Source organism: Triturus cristatus, chromosome 2_2, assembly GCF_964204655.1.
Source record: "Triturus cristatus chromosome 2_2, aTriCri1.1, whole genome shotgun sequence".
NCBI classification, from domain to species: Eukaryota; Metazoa; Chordata; class Amphibia; order Caudata; family Salamandridae; genus Triturus; species Triturus cristatus.
In genome coordinates this window covers 1,257,057,559-1,257,075,491 of record NC_140582.1, presented here as the reverse complement: position 1 = coordinate 1,257,075,491, position 17,933 = coordinate 1,257,057,559, and the positions used below count along the sequence as shown (strand labels likewise).

The 17,933-nt window shown below is 54.9% G+C and overlaps 1 protein-coding gene across 1 annotated transcript in view; it reads right to left on the bottom strand.

The window, feature by feature from the left end:
- LOC146863548 (uncharacterized) overlaps nt 1-17,933 on the bottom strand; it is a 550,315-nt gene that overhangs the window by 379,695 nt on the left and 152,687 nt on the right. Inside the window, exon 3 of the mRNA XM_085643185.1 lies at nt 3,006-3,285. Coding sequence (XP_085499311.1) covers nt 3,006-3,285 — 280 coding nt within the window. The remainder of the gene's footprint in view (nt 1-3,005; nt 3,286-17,933) is intronic.

Below are 17,933 nucleotides of genomic sequence, written 5' to 3'. Positions count from 1 at the left end.
CGAAACTCTGTATCATATATCCTGGACCTTCTACGTTCTACTTTGACTAGAAGACTGAAGACATCTCCCTTGGTGTCAAGGAGTGACTCCCCTGCTTGGCAGGCACCAAAGAAGCAACTGACTGGTCTGCATCGCTGAAGCTCCCGCCGGACACAGAAGTCTTTGCATCACCAGAGGTTGATTTCCAAACTTCCCCAAGGCTACCCTGAGTCCACAGCAAAGCTGAGGCCCGTGGCTATCGTGGGTGACGTGGAACCATGACCCCTGGACACCGTGAACTTTTGCAGAAACATCATCTTCCTGGTCTCCCTCGAAGTTGTGCTTTGGTCCGAGTAGCCCTAGCCTTGAGCATCTCCTGCACCAAAGATTTCTGGCCTCCACTCAACGAGTCACCCGTGGGCCAGTTTCCAGTACGACCGCTCGAGGCTCCTTCACGATCGCTAACCCATTGGCTGGTAGGTCCCCACGAAGGCGACTCCTCTTCTGATTGGGCTTTCCTGGTTGCTCCAGACGTGCCCTGACTTACTGTCACTGGGTGAGTCCCCCAGACCTTGCTGGTCTGAACCGCAGTCCTTTCTCTGATTCCAAGTGACTTGCCATTGCCAAAGCTTGTTGGGCCCAATCTGGTTGCCGACACCCCAGCACTCGACAAACTTTATGGAACAGCTCGAGTCCAGCTCCTGGTCATCATCAGCACCTCCTGGACCTCGTGGCTGAAGAGTCAAGACACCCGTCAACTCACCTGAAGCACCCGACATCTGTGGGCATTGATCAATCGTGCCCTTGGTCACTGGCAAGTGACCCAGACTCTGTCCCTCTGCTTTCAGGTTCCTTCCATCCTAGATCAAGACTTGGATCGCTTCGGACACTTCTCCTCTTCACGGCAGCAGCACTTCTTCGCCAGCTTCCATTGAAATCGACGACGCGACCTGACACCAAAAGACACCTATGCACCCGGCTTCCCTGGGTGAGGTAAGACGAGTACTCCGGTGCTCCCGTGGGTGCTAGCCCTAGAACTGCTCAAGTCCAAAAGGGTTTGGTCCGGACTCATTTCTAAGTGTCCCTAATCTTTAAATGTCCAACGGCGACATTGCCCGTGGGTCCTCTGTGTCACTACCTTGGGTGGTTTCTCGGGGTCCCAGCTATTCTACAGGCTCTAGGCCTTGTGTCTAGTTCAGTCGTGGTTCTTATACCACTTTATTGGTATATGGTTTGGTACGCCCCTAGGGCCCAAACGTGTATTTGTGCTATTGCTGCTGATTGCTAACTTGTAAATTAAGTACTTCGAACTTCAGTCTCATAAAGAGACTAGAGGGGTGTGTTTTATCTTAAATACATATATTTTAAATATATACCTGGTGTGGTTGTCCTTTCATTTGATCATTCAAGAGATTATAGACTGGTAAAACAAGCTGCTTTACATATCTTCAAGACCCAGCCTGAAGGCTGCTCTCCATAGCTACCACTAGGATAGCTTTCAATAAAGATTGTCTTTAACCATTCACCATGAGGGGTTGTTTGGACTGATACAAGGTGCCCACTATAACTAGTGGACAGCATATATCAGGACAACTTCTCGCAGACTGTACCTCCCCGACAATTGTAGGAGACATACACAGAGCAGACTGTACCTCCCAGACGATTGTAGGAGACAGACACAGAGCAGACTGTACCTCCCAGACAATTGTAGGAGACATACACAGAGCAGACTGTACCTCCCAGATGATTGTAGGAGACAGACACAGAGCAGACTGTACCTCCCAGACAATTGTAGGAGACATATACATAGCAGACTGTACCTGCAGTCCATTGTAGGAGACAGACACGGAGCATACTGTACCGCCCAGATAATTGTAGGAGACATACACATAGCAAACTGTACCTCCAGTCCTTTGTAGGAGACAGACACAGAGCAGACTGTGCATCCCAGACCATTGTAGTAGACAGACACAGAGCAGACTGTACCTCCCAGACCATTGTAGGAGACATACACAGAGGAGACTGTACCTCCCAGACCATTGTAGTAGACATACACAGAGGAGACTGTACCTCCCAGACCATTGTAGGAGACATACACAGAGGAGACTGTACCTCCCAGACCATTGTAGTAGACATACACAGAGCAGACTGTTCCTCCAAGACCATTGTAGGAGACATACACAGAGGAGACTGTACCTCCAGACCACCGTCGGAGACAGACACAGAGCAAACTGTACCTCCCAGACCATTGAAGGAGTCACACAGATATCATACTGTACCCCCAGATGAGTGTAGGACACAGACACAGAGAAGACTGTACCTCCCAGTCCATTGTAAGAGACATACACAGAGCAGACTGTACCTCCAGACCACTGTAGGAGATAGACACAAAGCAGACTGTACCTCCTAGACCATTGTAGGAGACATACACAGAGCAGACTGTAACTCGAGACCATTGTAGGAGATAGACACAGAGCAGACTGTACCTCCCATACGATTGTAGGAGATAGACACAGAGCAGTCTGTACCTCCCAGTCCATTGTAGGAGACACACACAGAGCAGACTGTACCTCCCAGATGATTGTGGGAGACATGCAGAGTAGGCTGTACCTCCAGACTATTGTAGGAGACATACACAGAGCAGACTGTACCTCCCAGACCATTGTAGGAGACATGCACAGAGCAGACTGTACCTCCAGACCATTGCAGGAGACGTACACAGAGCAGACTGCACCTCCCAGACCACTGTAGGAGAAGTACACAGAGCAGCCTGTACCTCCTAGACTATTGTATTAGACATACACAGGGCAGACTGTAACTCCAGACTATTGTAGGAGACATACCCCGAGCAGAATGTACCTCTCAGACGATTGTAGGAGACATACACAGAGCAGACTGTACCTCTCAGACGATTGTAGGAGACATACACAGAGCAGCCTGTACCTCCTAGACTATTGTATTAGACATACACAGGGCAGACTGTACCTCCAGACCATTGTAGGAGACATACACCGAGCAGACTGTACCTCTTGCTGGAAGAGCAGCTGTTCCAGCCACGCCTCCGTGTGGATCATGTGCCTGTCCTGCTCCTGTAAACACACTTCCTGATGCTTCATGGCACTGTGTGCAGTGAACAGACTCTCTGCCAGGGCACTTCTTCTGCCCTCTGACCTCACGAGCTCTGCTTCTAGAGCGCCCTCGGAGGGTGGGTGTGGTGGCCAGCTTCGGCTTTGGGTTCGCAGTTTATTTCCATAGAGCTTGTGATGGAGCGCGTGGAGCTCAGGGTTGGAAGCCCCACTGCTGACACTGAAACAAGAAAAAAATGCGACATTTGCAGGGAGCTCTGAGAGAACGTGGGGGCATATTTACAGAAAAATGTCAGTGCGCAATGTTATATAAAATTTAGCAAAGAAGCATTCTGACATTTTTAAAACGTAGGAAAACACTGTTTTCACAAGAATACGGCACACCTTTGTATTTCCCCTAGCACTGGCACTAAAAAAGATGCCTAGCGCTGCCATGTTGCAAGGGTGCCTGTGTTGCTGGGGTGATTGTTTATGGCAGGAAGGGATACCTTCCTGAACATGAACAAACAATAATGACGATTTGCCCTTCCTATGCGTGCCTCAGAATGCAGCACACATTTAAAGAGAAAAAAAAAAAGGAGAACGTCGCCATTCTGAGACCACGTACTCCCTGGCATTAGTTTTTGCGCTGCCCCAGCCTTGTAAATTGGGGGCAACGTGAAAAAGCCATGGGTGTTGCAGTGGAACGCCCACAGTAACACCCATTGCATGCCCCCTTGCCAGGGAGGACTGTGGCGGAAAGGGGCATATTTACAAGGTGGCATTATAAATATGGGTAATGGCACAACACCACCAGAGCGTCAAAACAAGTGATGTTCCGGTGACAAAAGGGGCTTGTAAATCTACCTCTTGGTTTGAATTGTCCATTCCTGCAGAAGCCACCTCTACAACATGACATAACCTTTGGCGGTTGGCACGGCATTCTAACACAGACACGCTTTATCACAAGGCGTGTGGACAGGAGGTCTCTCAAGCACAGTGGCAGGAGTCGAAATGAGCAACACGACATCAAATCTGCGAGTCGGGTGGCTGCAGGAGATCGAGGCAGAGCACTGAGCTGGAGACCAGTGATGAGGAATGAGGGCGAGCACTGAGCTGGAGACCAGTGATGAGGAATGAGGGACAGCACTGAGCTGGAGACCAGTGATGAGGAATGAGGGAGAGCACAGAGCTGGAGACCAGTGATGAGGAATGAGGGAGAGCACAGAGCTGGAGACCAGTGACGATGAATGAGGGAGAGCATGGAGCTGGGGACCAGTGATGAGGCCTGAGGGAGAGCAATGAGCTGGAGACCAGTGACGATGAATGAGGGAGAGCACGGTGCTGGAGACCAGTGATGACGAATGAGGCAGAGCACTGAGCTGGAGACCAGTGATGAGGAATGAGGGCGAGCACTGAGCTGGAGACCAGTGATGAGGAATGAGGGACAGCACTGAGCTGGAGACCAGTGATGAGGAATGAGGGAGAGCACAGAGCTGGAGACCAGTGATGAGGAATGAGGGAGAGCACAGAGCTGGAGACCAGTGACGATGAATGAGGGAGAGCATGGAGCTGGGGACCAGTGATGAGGCCTGAGGGAGAGCAATGAGCTGGAGACCAGTGACGATGAATGAGGGAGAGCACGGTGCTGGAGACCAGTGATGACGAATGAGGCAGAGCACTGAGCTGGAGACCAGTGATGAGTCCTGAGGAGGAGCACAGAGCTGGAGACCAGTAACAATGAAAGAGGGAGAGCACGGTGCTGGAGACCAGTGATGAGGAATGAGGGGGAGCACAGAGCTGGAGAACAGTGATGGTGAATGAGGGCGAGCACGGAGCTGGAGAACAGTGATGAGGAATGAGGGGGAGCACGGAGCTGGAGAGCAGTGATGAGGCCTGAGGGAGAGCAATGAGCTGGAGACCAGTAACGATGAATGAGGGAGAGCACGGAGCTGGAGACCAGTGATGAGGAATGAGGGGGAGCACAGAGCTGGAGACCAGTGATGGTGAATGAGGGAGAGCACGGAGCTGGAGAACAGTGATGAGGAATGAGGTGGAGCACGGAGCTGGAGACCAGTGTTGAGGCCTGAGGGAGAGCAATGAGCTGGAGACCAGTGACGATGAATGAGGGAGAGCACGGAGCTGGAGACCAGTGATGATGAATGAGGGAGAGCACTGAGCTGGTGATCAGTGATGAGGAATGAGGGAGAGCACAGAGCAGGAGACCAGTGATGAGGACTGAGGGGGAGCACTGAGCTGGAGACCAGTGATGAGGAATGAGGGGGAGCATGGAGCTGGAGAACATGGATCAGGACTGAGGGGGAGCACGGAACTGGAGACCAGTGATGACAAATGAGGGAGAGCATGGAGCTGGGGACCAGTGATGAGGACTGAGGGGGAGCACGGAGCTGGAGACCAGTGATGAGGACTGAGGGGGAGCATGGAGCAGGAGACCAGTGATGATGAATGAGGGAGAGCATGGAGCTGAAGACCAGTGACGATGAATGAGGGAGAGCACTGAGCTGGAGATCAGTGATGAGGAATGAGGGAGAGCACTGAGCTGGAGACCAGTGTTGACGAATGAGGGGGAGCACTGAGCTGCAGACCAGTGATGAGGAATGAGGGGGAGCACGGAGCTGGAGAACATGGATGAGGACTGAGGGGGAGAACGGTGCTGGAGACCAGTAATGACAAATGAGGGAGAGCACAGAGCTGGGGACCAGTGATGAGGACTGAGGGGGAGCACGGAGCTGGAGACCAGTGATGAGGAATGAGGGAGAGCACGGAGCTGGAGACCAGGGATGACGAATGAGGGAGAACACGGAGCTGGAGATCAGTGATGAGGAATGAGGGAGAGCACGGAGCTGGAGACCAGGGATGACGAATGAGGGAGAGCACAGAGCTGGAGACCAGTGATGACGAATGAGGGAGAGCACGGAGCTGGAGACCAGTGAGGAGGAATGAGGGGGAACATCGGGGCTGGAGAACAGTGATGAAGACTGAGGGGGAGCATGGAGCTGCAGACCAGTGATGACGAATAAGGGAGAGCACAGAGCTGGAGACCAGTGGTGATGAATGAGAGAGAGCATGGAGCTGGAGACCAGTGATGAGGACTGAGGGGGAGCACTGAGCTGGAGACCAGTGATGAGGAATGAGGGAGAGCACGGAGCTGGGAACCAGTGATGAGGACTGAGGGGGAGCACGGAGCTGGAGACCAGTGATGAGGACTGAGGGGGAGCATGGAGCAGAAGACCAGTGATGAGGCCTGAGGGGGAGCACTGAGCCAGAGACCAGTGATGAGGAATGAGGGGGAGCACGGAGCTGGAGACCAGTGATGAGCAAAGTGGGAGAACACAGGGCTGGAGAACAGGGATGACGACTGAGGGGGAGCACAGAGCTGGAGACCAGTGATGACAAATGAAGGAGAGCACGGAACTGGGGACCAGTGAGGAGGACAGAGGGGGAGCACTGAGCTGGAGAACAGTGATGATGAATGAGGGAGAGCACAGAGCTGAAGACCAGTGACAATGAATGAGGGAGAGCACTGAGCTGGAGATCAGTGATGAGGAATGAGGGAGAGCACTGAGTGGGAGACCAGTGACAATGAATGAGGGAGAGCACAGAGATGGAGACCAGTGATGAGGAATGAGGGGGAACACGGAGCTGGAGACCAGAGAAGAGGAATGAGGGGGAACATCGAGCTGGAGAACAGTGATGAAGACTGAGGGGGAGCATGGCAACTGCCGCATACATGGGAAGCATGCATACTGGGGTTATATAAGCGCACAAAAAACAACAAAGTACAGGCGCGCTTCTGGGACATGGGACTTATAACGGCCAAGCGCTTGCTCACCAAACACTGGAAGGCCGCGGCCCCCCCGCACGTTAGGCACTGGGCAGCCTCCTTCATCAACTGGGCGCGCGCGGAGAGCGCGGCGCTCCTCCGTGAGGAAATAGCGGGGCTCCGCAAATTCCCCATCGCCCAGCTCTGGGATGACCTTCTCAAAGCGTTTCAGATGGCTTGCCAGGAAAGAGGGGTAACCTGAATCACTAACGCCTGCCGTTTCCTTGCGGACTGACCGAGGCGGCCTTAAAGCTGCGGCGGCGCCACCTCCTGCTCCCCCCCACCTGCCTCTGGTACCCTCTACTCCCACTCTCAGCGAGGCCGACACCTGAGGCCTAGCGCTACACGGATAGCACACACGCCTACTACATACCGCCGCCCCGTCTTGAAGCAGTGCAAATAGCGCCTAGCTGGGGGCCTAGGCGGGAGGATGCGACCACTCCGTCTCGACCTGCCACTCTCCCTTCAGCGTAGCAGAGCGCCCTGCGTTCCACGACTCCAACTGTGGGCGTTACGTAGATGCTTTGGACTCTCAACAAGACCGGGGGCCCCTCCAGCCCCCCCCCCCCTCTCCCGGCCGCTATCTCCCGCGCGCGGCGCACGGGCCCGCTGTGCCCCACTGGGCGGCTGTTGACCTCTCCGCACTGGCGCAACATGATCTCCCCCCTCACCCCCCCTTGACCCTGTTAGAATTAATAACCCTCATCCCTATTGCCCCTATTGCCGTATAAGCGTCGGGAGCGGCTTGCTTATCGGCTGTGTTTCCCGACTAGATTCCTGATTTGTCGCAGATAACACACGGTGGCTGCGCTGTCTAGCATCCCCGGAGCGCTGCCCTACTTTGCGTGCCCTGCTTTCTGACGGTGGAGCGGCGATGACCTATCTGTCCTGCCAGGGATGGGAGCGTCCGAAGCTTGCGGCAACCTCTTGTCAAGGACGCGTAGGGTTGAGAGCTGGGCATGCCCCGATGACCAACGGATTGAGAGATACAGCGCTCGGGGACTGGGCGCGCACCACACAACACACACATGGGACCGAATACGGCAGTACAGACTAGAATTGCTTGATTTAAATGCAAGGCTCTTCCTTTGTGTCGTAGTGAGCTATGCTGAAGCAGCAGCACCGCGCCCAGCCCGCGCTGCGGACATGACGCTGGTGCTGTACCGACTAGGGACCCCTAAACTTGAGGTTTTTAATGAAGCTCTGCGCGACTTTAACTGGGGTCTGGGCGGTGGCTGAGGCGCGGGCTGGGACGCAACGCCATCCTTGCTGACACCACTGCGAATCAGGTACACCAAGCACACGCACACAACAAAATAGACCTATCACTTGCTCAGGTGCGCGTCCAAGGGCTACAACAATGCCACCATGTACAACGCCGCCGGACCCCAGGGTTATCGGCTGAATGGCTGTGTCATATTGTTAAACAAGCACTCACCTATTGCATAACTGATTTGATACCATGGATGGTGCATGTACACTATGTAAAGATACCACTGTGAACAATAAAGGTTTTCCAAAAATAAAAAAAAATAAAAAAGACTGAGGGGGAGCATGGAGCTGGAGACCAGTGATGATGAATGAGGGCGAGCATAGAGCTGGAGACCAGTGATGAGGACTGAGGGGGAGCACAGAGCTGGAGATCAGTGATGAGGAATGAGGGGGAGCACGGAGCTGGAGAACATGGATGAGGACTGAGGGGGAGAACGGAGCTGGAGACCAGTGATGACAAATGAGGGAGAGCACGGAGCTGGGGACCAGTGATGAGGACTGAGGGGGAGCACGAAGCTGGAGACCAGTGATGAGGAATGAGGGAGTGCACGGAGCTGGAGACCAGGGATGACGAATGAGGGAGAACACGGAGCTGGAAATCAATGATGAAGAATGAGGGATAGCACGGAGCTGGAGACCAGGGATGACGAATGAGGGAGAGCACAGAGCTGAAGACCAGTGATGACGAATGAGGGAGAGCATGGAGCTGGAGACCAGTGATGAGGAATGAGGGAGAGCACAAAGCTGAAGACAAGTGATGAGGACTGACACAGAGCAGACTGTACCTCCCAGACAACTTTAGGAGACAGACAGAGAGTAGACTGTACCTCTCAGACCATTGTAGGAGACAGACACAGAGCAGACTGTGTCCCTCAGACGATTGTAGGAGACATACACAGAGCAGACTGTACCTCGCAGACCATTGTAGGAGACAAACACAGAGGAGACTGTACCTCCCAGACGATTGTAGGAGACATACAGAGCAGACTGTACCTTCAGATCACTGTAGGAGACATACGCAGAGCAGACTGTACCTCCCAGATCATTGTAGGAGGCAGACACAGAGCAGACTGTACCTCCAGTCCATTGTAGGAGACAGACAAAGAGCATACTGTACCTCCAGTCCATTGTAGGAGACAGACACAGAGCAGACTGTACCTCAAGTCCATTGTAGGAGACATACACAGAGTAGACTGTACCTCAAGTCCATTGTAGGAGACATACACAGAGCAGACTTGTAGGAGAGTAGGATCTGCTTCACATGGGTACCCCCACATTTTGCTGGTGTTTCACTGTTTTTCGACCTTAGTCTGGCTGTGGCCCTGCTAATCAGGACCCCAGCCTGGCTGCTTCCTCTCTAAAAGGTTTTAATGTACATTAGGTAATTTTCTAATTGGATTCTGGAGTGCCTTTAAACCCCTAGTTTATGGTATACTATGTACCTAGGCAGTACCTCAGAGGCCTACCAGGGGCTGAAGCATGTATTATGCCACCCCTGGGAAGCACTCCAAAATTACACCACAGGTCTGTTACTGCAGCCTGGGTAAGGTGGTGCTTGCACCCCTTACAGTGGTATAGGCTACCTATATCACTACCATTGCACACACATATAAAACCTATAAGTCACTCCTATGGCAGGCCTTAACAATCCAGCAGACAGAGTGCATGGTTTTTATGTGAGAGGGTGCCCAAGCATGAGCTGAGCCCCTCCGCAGCGTTTGGAGTACCTCCTCTGATGCTGTTTGTGGTGCAGCCTGACCATATACTCGTAAGTGCATTAGAACCTCGCGGTAAATGCTAACATTGGACTGGCTGCACGGAAACATGTCGTGTTTGGTGTCAAACACTTTGGAATACAACCCCCCCGCCAGTTCTGGTGGCGGGGGTAGCATTCCACCCTTCTGGAGGGAGAGACATGTTCACACTGGTCTAACCCGGTAAAGACTTTCTACAGCCCTGGCATCCAAAATGGATGCCACTGCGACAGACACGCGTCTGGCCTCCTGCTGCTGACCGATACTCCGGCAGGGGAGGTCTGGACAATAGGTTTCCTGTCCCAGGGAGGTGTAACCACCTCCCCAGACAGGCAGATGTGTATTGGGGCTGGGGGGGAGCACTCTCTGGTGCTTTGAAGTCCTTCACTGGGGGCACACTTTGTGTCCCTGTGCATAATCCAGTTCAAACCGGTTGAAGGGGCTACCTGCCCCTGCTCTGGCGTGAAACTGGACAAAGGAAATGGGTGTAACCACCCCTCTTTCCAAACCCTCCCATAGGTGGGTCCCTAGAGTATGTCCAACCCCAAAACTTTGTATAAGTATGGGAACCCAGTCCTTGAGACTTTAGATTACCCTGGACGAAACTCTGCAACATATATCCTGGACCTTCAACGTTCTACTTTAACTAGAAGACTGAAGAAATCTCCTTTGGGGTCAAGGAGTGACTCCCCTGCTTGGCAGGCACCAAAGAAGCAACAGTCCGGTCTGCAATTCTGAAGCTCCCGCTGGCCGCTGAAGTCTCTGCATCCCCAGAGGTGGATTTCCAGACTTCCTCGAGGCTACTCTGAGTCCCCAGAAAAGCTGAGGCCCGTGGCTATCGTGGGTGACGTGGAACTGTGACCTCTGGACACCGTGATCTTTTGCTGATTCATTATCTTCCTGGTCTTCCTTGAAGTTGTGCTTTGGGCTTCGAGTAGCCCCAGCCTTGAGCACCTTCTGCACCGATGATTTCTGTCCTCCACTCCACGAGTGACCCGTGGGCCAGTTTCCAGTGCGACCACTTGAGGCTCCTTCACGATCGCTAGCCCCTTCGCTAGTAGATCCCCACGAAGGCAACTCCTCTTCTGATTGGGCTTTCCTGGTTGCTCCAGATGTGCCCCAACTTACCCTCGCCGGTTGAGTCCCCCACACCTTGCTGGTCTGCACCGATGTCTTTTTTCTATTTCCATGTGACTTGCCGTTGCCATCTGGTTGATGACACCGCAGCACTCGACAGCCTTCGTGGGAGAGTTTGAATCCAGCTCCTGTTCATCGTCAACACCTCCTGGACCTCGTGGCTGAAGAATCAAGACACCCATCAACTCACCTGAAGCACCCGACATCTGTGGGCATTGGACAATCCTGCCCCTGGTCACTGGTAAGTGATCCAGACTCTGTCCCCTGTGCTTTCAGGTTCCTTACATCCTCGATCCGGCCTTGGATCACTTCAGACACTTCTCCTCTTCTCGTCAGCAGCACTTCCTGAGCAGCTTCCATTGAAAACAGCGACACCATTTGACACCTATGCACCCGACTGCCCTGGTGAGGTAACTTGAGTACTCTGGTGCTCCCGTGGGTGTTGGCCCCAGACACCTCTAAGTCCAGAAGGGTTTGCTTGTAGTCGACCTCTAAGTGTCCTTAAACTCTAAATTTCCAACCGCGACTTTCCCCACAGAAGTTAACGGCGATTCGCGGCTGTGTTCTCACACTGCATGCGTCCCCCGTGGGTCCCCTGTGTCCCTACCTTGGGTGGTTCCTTGTGGTCCAAGCACTTCTACAGGCTCTAGGCCTTGTGTCTAGTTCAGGCGTGGTTCTTATATCACTTTATTGGTATATGCTTTGGTATGCCCCTAGGGCCCAAACGTATATTTCTGCTATTACTGTTAAATACTGACTTGTAACTTAAGTACTTCGAACTCCAGCCTCATAAAGAGACTAGAGGGGTGTGTTTTATCTTAAATACATATATTTTAAATATATACCTTGGGTGGTTGTCCTTTCATTAGGTCACTCAAGAGATTATAGACTGGTAAAACAAACTGCTTTACATTCCTTTAAGACTTAGCCTGAAGGCTGCTCTCCACAGCTACCACTAGGATAGCTTTCAAAAAAGGTTATCTTTAACCTATCACCATAAGGGGTTGTTTGGACTGATACAAGGTGCCCCCTAGAACTAGTGGACAGCATACATCAGGCCAACTTCTCACATTGGTGTGCAGCGTGTGGGATTCCAGCTTGCTATTGTTTTACCAGATAATCTCAATTGAATTGATCAACTGGAAACCTCTAAAGGTACCTGAGGTACATATAATATCAAGTTTAGCTACAGTAAGTTCTACTGAACTTAGAGTTGTGTGTTAAGGGATAGCACACCTTTCTACAACTCAAGAGAGTTTAGTAGGCCACACTACTGTAGGTAGTGCAATACACCACACCACATTAGTAATGTCTAACCAACCAGGAACCTGTGGGTCCCTACCAGGAACCAGTGAGCTCCTTCCTTATAGATATATTAGGATCTCTTCTTTGCTCAGCTTAGGGCCTTATGTTCCATTAGGAAGCTGAAGACAGGCAAAAGCCCAAGCACCCAGCATCTCTTAAAGATACTCAGGCTGGATGATCTCTCAGGGCCTAGTGGACCTGAAGGGGTAGGCAGAGTGGGTGGGGCAGCAGCTGAGGGTGGGCCTAGGGGTAAAAACTCCCCTGACCCTACCTCTACTGCTGACCAGACCGATGACAATGATCAGGATCTGGTGAACCCAGCTCCCCTGGATGGATGAGGATAAGGAGGATGACAACAATGCTCCCCTCTTTGTTCCTCCAGGAAGAGTTGAAAACAGGGTTAGAAGGGGTAGATCTCTCTCAAGGGAGCCTGTCCAGTCTACATCATCTGTAGGGACCTCTGTTTCTTCTCAAAGAGGGAGGGAAACCTCCCAGGAGAGGAGAGAGAGACTGCTGAAGTATGAGCAAGATAAGTTCAACCTCAGAAAGCAGCAGATGGCCCTAGATAGGGAAGCCCTAGAGCTCTACAGAGCTAGTAAAAAGGAGGGACTAGAGTCCCTTTGTTAGACGGCGACCTCAGAGGAGCCCGGAAAGGGGGTCCTGACTTCCCTGAGTCCCACCCGTGTTGTATTGTAGCCGGGCACTGGCGAGAGATTCCCCAGGGGGAGGAATCTCGCAACTAGGATCGTACTTCTGGCACCACACGACACAGAGAGACCACACTGGGTATTCTCAGAAACAAGCTTTATCAAATAGGTATCACTGCAAATATGTACAAGATGAGCACGGGCTCAAGAGTCTCGGAAAGGTAGGGGGTAGCGGGACTGTCTCTGGTAACGGTTCAAAGCAGGGACGTATCCGGCGCACAGCTCACAATCCTCGAGCTGGGGGATACGTGGTCGGAGTCGGGGTCCGGCGGGACCGTGAGAGTCTGGGGGAGCCGCGAGTCACTCAGCAGGGCTCAGGTACAAGTTCGGAGGTCTTACGATCTTCAGGGAGCCGCGAGTCACTCAGCAGGGCTCAGGTACAAGTTCGGAGGTCTTACGATCTTCAGGGAGCCGCGAGTCACTCAGCAGGGCTCAGGTACAAGTTCAGAGGTCTTACGATCTTCAGGGAGCCGCGAGTCACTCAGCAGGGCTCAGGTACAAGTTCGGAGGTCTTACGATCTTCAGGGAGCCGCGAGTCACTCAGCAGGGCTCAGGTGGGTTCCAGTTCCAGGAGCCGCGACCACGTCAGCAGGCTCTCGTTGTTCCAGCGTCGAATCTGCCGGACAGTCTCAGAGCACCCCTTGTTATAGGTCGACCCTGCTTTGATGTCCGGAGTCTGCGCAGGCAGGGGTCTTGTCACCTGGGGGCCACTTGTCGGGGTTTCCTGCTATTGTCTTTTGATCCTTTCAGGGCCGGGTCGGGAGGAGTCCCAGACACCCAGCAGGCACGGAGCCAGCCCGCAGGGAGGCCGGAGGGCCGATCGAAACCCATCGTCCCAGGGGAGTTCAGAGGTGCGATAGAAACTGCTCCTCCCTCTCTCATCCCCTGGAAGCGTGATGTCCTCCAGCCGGAGTGGCGCCTCGAGGCCCGGGTCGCGCTGGGGCCGGGCGGCCATCTTGTTGCAGGAAGTGGGCACGCGGGCCCGGGGTGGCCGAAAGGAGAGAGGCCATGGATGTCCGGGGTTGGTGCAGGTGTCCTGGTGGGAAAGGTCGGCTGGGCCGCGTGCTAGGGCTGCAGGCACCAGGTTTCGGTGGTGCGGGGGCACGGAGGGCCATCCTACGAGGCCGGGTCCAACACGCGTCCCCCCCAGCTGAAAGCCGGAGAGAACTGCCCATCACCTTGGGGGGTTCTCTTTGCTGAGGCGGAAGAACCGGGAGAGGCCGTCAGCGTTGGCGTGGTCCGTACCAGGGCGGTGTTCTACGGTGAAGTCCATTCCCTGGAGGGAGATTGACCACCGCAGTAGCTTGGGGTTTTCTCCTCGCATCTGCATGAGCCATCGCAAGGGCCGATGGTCAGTTTGGACCCTGAAATGAGTGCCAAACAGGTAGGGTCGTAGTTTTTTGAGTGCCCAGACCACGGCAAAGGCTTCGCGCTCTATGGTGCTCCACTTCTGTTCTCGGGGTAGCAGCCGCCGACTGAGGAAGGCGACGGGCTGGTCTAGGCCTTGATCATTCACTTGGGACAGGACGGCCCCAATGCCATGCTCGGAGGCATCGGTCTGGACTATGAACTCCTTGGTGTAGTCGGGAGCCTGGAGGACGGGGGCCGTGCACATGGCCTTTTTTAGAGCATCGAAAGCTTCCTGGCAGGCAGCCGTCCATTGCACCTTCTTTGGCTGTTTTTTAGACGTGAGTTCAGTGAGAGGGCCGACCAGGCTGCCATACCCCCGAATGAATCGGCGGTAGTAGCCCGTGAGTCCCAGAAAGGCCCGGACTTCCGTTTGGGTGATGGGTGGGTCCCAGGCCAGGATGGCGTCGATCTTTGGCTGTAGAGGAGCGACCTGGCCACTCCCGACTTGGTGCCCCAGGTAGACTACGGATCCTTGCCCGATCTGGCACTTGCTGGCTTTTACGGTGAGGCCTGCCTGGCGCAGGGCGGTTAGCACTCTCCGGAGGCGTTGGAGGTGCTCACTCCACTCTGAACTGAAGACAGCGATGTCGTCCAGGTAGGCCGCGCTGAACTGTTCTAGCCCGGCCAGGACCCTATTTACCAGTCTCTGGAAAGTGGCCGGGGCATTTTTCATCCCGAAGGGCATCACGCGGAAGCGGTAGTGCCCATCGGGGGTGGAGAAAGCAGACCTCTCCTTGGCCCCTTCGGTGAGCGCAATCTGCCAGTAGCCGCAGGTGAGGTCGAAAGTGCTGAGGAACCGGGCGGCCCCTAGTCGGTCAATGAGCTCGTCGGCTCGTGGAATGGGGTGGGCATCGGCTCGGGTAACGTCATTGAGCCCCCGGTAATCCACGCAGAACCGGAGCTCGGGGGCGACACCGGGGGCTGCTGCCTTCGGAACCAGGACCACGGGGCTGGCCCAGGGACTGTCAGAGGGCTCGATCACCCCCAGGGTCAACATCTTCGAGACTTCGGCTTGAATACAGGACCGGACCCGGTCAGGAACCCGGTAGGCTCGGTGTCTCACCGGCGGGCTGTCCCCGGTGTCCACATCGTGAACACACCAGTTGGTGACCCGGGGGGTCAGGGAGAAGAGGTCCGAAAATTGTCTGAGGAGCTGGCGGCAGTCCGCTTGTTGCTGGGCAGTGAGGGCTGGGGAGAGGCTCACTCCCTCCACGGAGCCATCCTGCTCCTTGACACACAGGAGGTCCGGGAGGGGATCCGACTCATCTTCGGCCCCGTCATCGGTGGCCAGCAGGAGGCTCAGTTCTGTCCGCACGAAGTGAGGCTTGAGGCGGTTCACGTGCAGGACCCGGAGGGGATCCCGAGGCGACTGGACGTCCACCAAGTAGGTGACTTGGCTCTTCCTCTCAACCACTTTGTAGGGCCCAGTCCATCGGTCCTGGAGAGCGCCAGGCTTCACGGGGGCCATGACCCACACCTGCTGGCCCGGCTGGAACTCGACCAGAGTAGCATTCTGGTCGTACCAGCGCTTCATTTCTTCTTGACTCGCCTCCAGGTTGGCCTCGGCCAGTTCTCGGAACCTCCTGGTCTGGTTCCGGAGGGCCAGGACATATTGGAACACATCTCGGGGGGTGGTCTGGGGTGCTGCCTCCCACCCTTCCTTAACCAAACTGAGGGGACCTCGGACGGGGTGCCCATAGAGTAATTCAAACGGGCTGAACCCTAAGGACTTCTGGGGGACCTCCCGGTAAGCGAACAAGAGGCAGGGGAGCAGGACGTCCCACTTACGCCGGAGGGGCTCTTCTAGGCCAGCGATCATCCCTTTCAAAGTCCTATTAAACCTCTCTACTAGGCCGTTCCCTTGGGGATGGTACGGGGTGGTGAACTTATAGGACACCCCACATTGTTGCCACAGGGACGTCATATACCTGGATATAAAATTAGTGCCGCGATCGCTCACGACCTCGCGGGGGAAACCCACCCTGGAAAAGATCCCCATCAGGGCCCGGCCCACCACGGGGGGCGTAATGGTGCGCAGGGGAATAGCCTCTGGATAGCGGGTGGCGTGGTCTACTAGGACCAAGATGAAACGGTGACCTTGGGAGGTGGGGGGGTCCAGTGGCCCCACGATGTCGATTCCGACTCGTTCGAAGGGGGTACTGACGACCGGGAAGGGTTGGAGGGGAGCCTTGCGCTTCCCCCCACTCTTCCCACTGGCTTGGCACGTGGGGCAGGACTTGCAGTGTGCCTCTACCGCTGCTTTCATCTTAGGCCAATAAAAATGGGTCACGAGACGGCTGTAGGTCTTGTCCTGACCCAGGTGACCGGCGAGGGGGACATCGTGGGCTAAGCCCAGGAGGAAATCCCGGAAGCGGAGGGGTACCACCAGTACCCGTCCGGATCCCAGCTCCACTGATTTCTGCTCACTATACAGGATGTTATTTTCCCAATAGATTCGGTGCGTTCCGGTCTGGTCACCTGCGGCTTGGCCCTCGGCCTGGCGCCGCAGCCCGACCAGGGAAGGACAGGTGGCTTGCTCCCGGCAAAATTCTTCCCGGGTGGGCCCGCCTTCGTGGCGCCAATGGGCCAACTCGGGTAGATCCCCCAACTCGGGGACCGGGGCGGGGTCGGATGGTGCGGGTTCGTCGCTGGCGACGGACCCTTCCGATGGGGGAACGGGAGGACCCTCGGCGGGGACGGTACGGGCTTCTTCGACCGGGGTGCTCTCGACTTCTCTCCGGGGAGTGAGTCGGGCTGTCATAGATCGGGTGGTGGCACACACCCACTCGGGGAGTCCCATCATTCCTAGGTGGGCCTTGCGCTCTACGTGCTTCCAGGGAGAACTCTCCAGGTCGTTCCCTAAGAGGCAGTCGACCGGCTGGGAGGTTCTTACGGCCACCTTGAGTTTACCTATCACCCCTCCCCACTCAAATGGCACCAGGGCTACCTGACACATACTTTCCCTATTGTCTGCAGAGATTACGGGGCAAAAGACATTGGGGAGGATCTGCTCCTCGGGAACTAGGTGCCTGAGGACACCGGTGATACTGGCCCCGGTGTCCCGCAGGGCCTCTACCTGGTGGCCATTGATCTTGACGAGCTGCCCATATTTCTGTGTGTTGGACGGTAGGAGGCTACCAGGGATCATTTCCCTATCTCCCAGGGATACTAGGGCCATAGCGGCGGGTTCCCACTCCTCGGCTTCCTCAACCTCCTCCCCCAGGGCTACGTTGGCTATCTGTCTCGCAGGGGTGACTTGGGTGGCCATGGGGCACTCTGGGTCATTGGCGTAGTGCCCGGGTTTCTGGCAACGAAAACATGTGACGGTCACCCGGTGTCCTCGTCTCCCAGGGGGCCCTGTTACTGGTGGGGGGGGCGCCGGGAAAGGTGGAGGTGGTGTCTTCGGGGGGCTAGGCTGGGACTCCCTCGGCCCTCCCTGGTTCCCTCCCCCTCTCTGGCG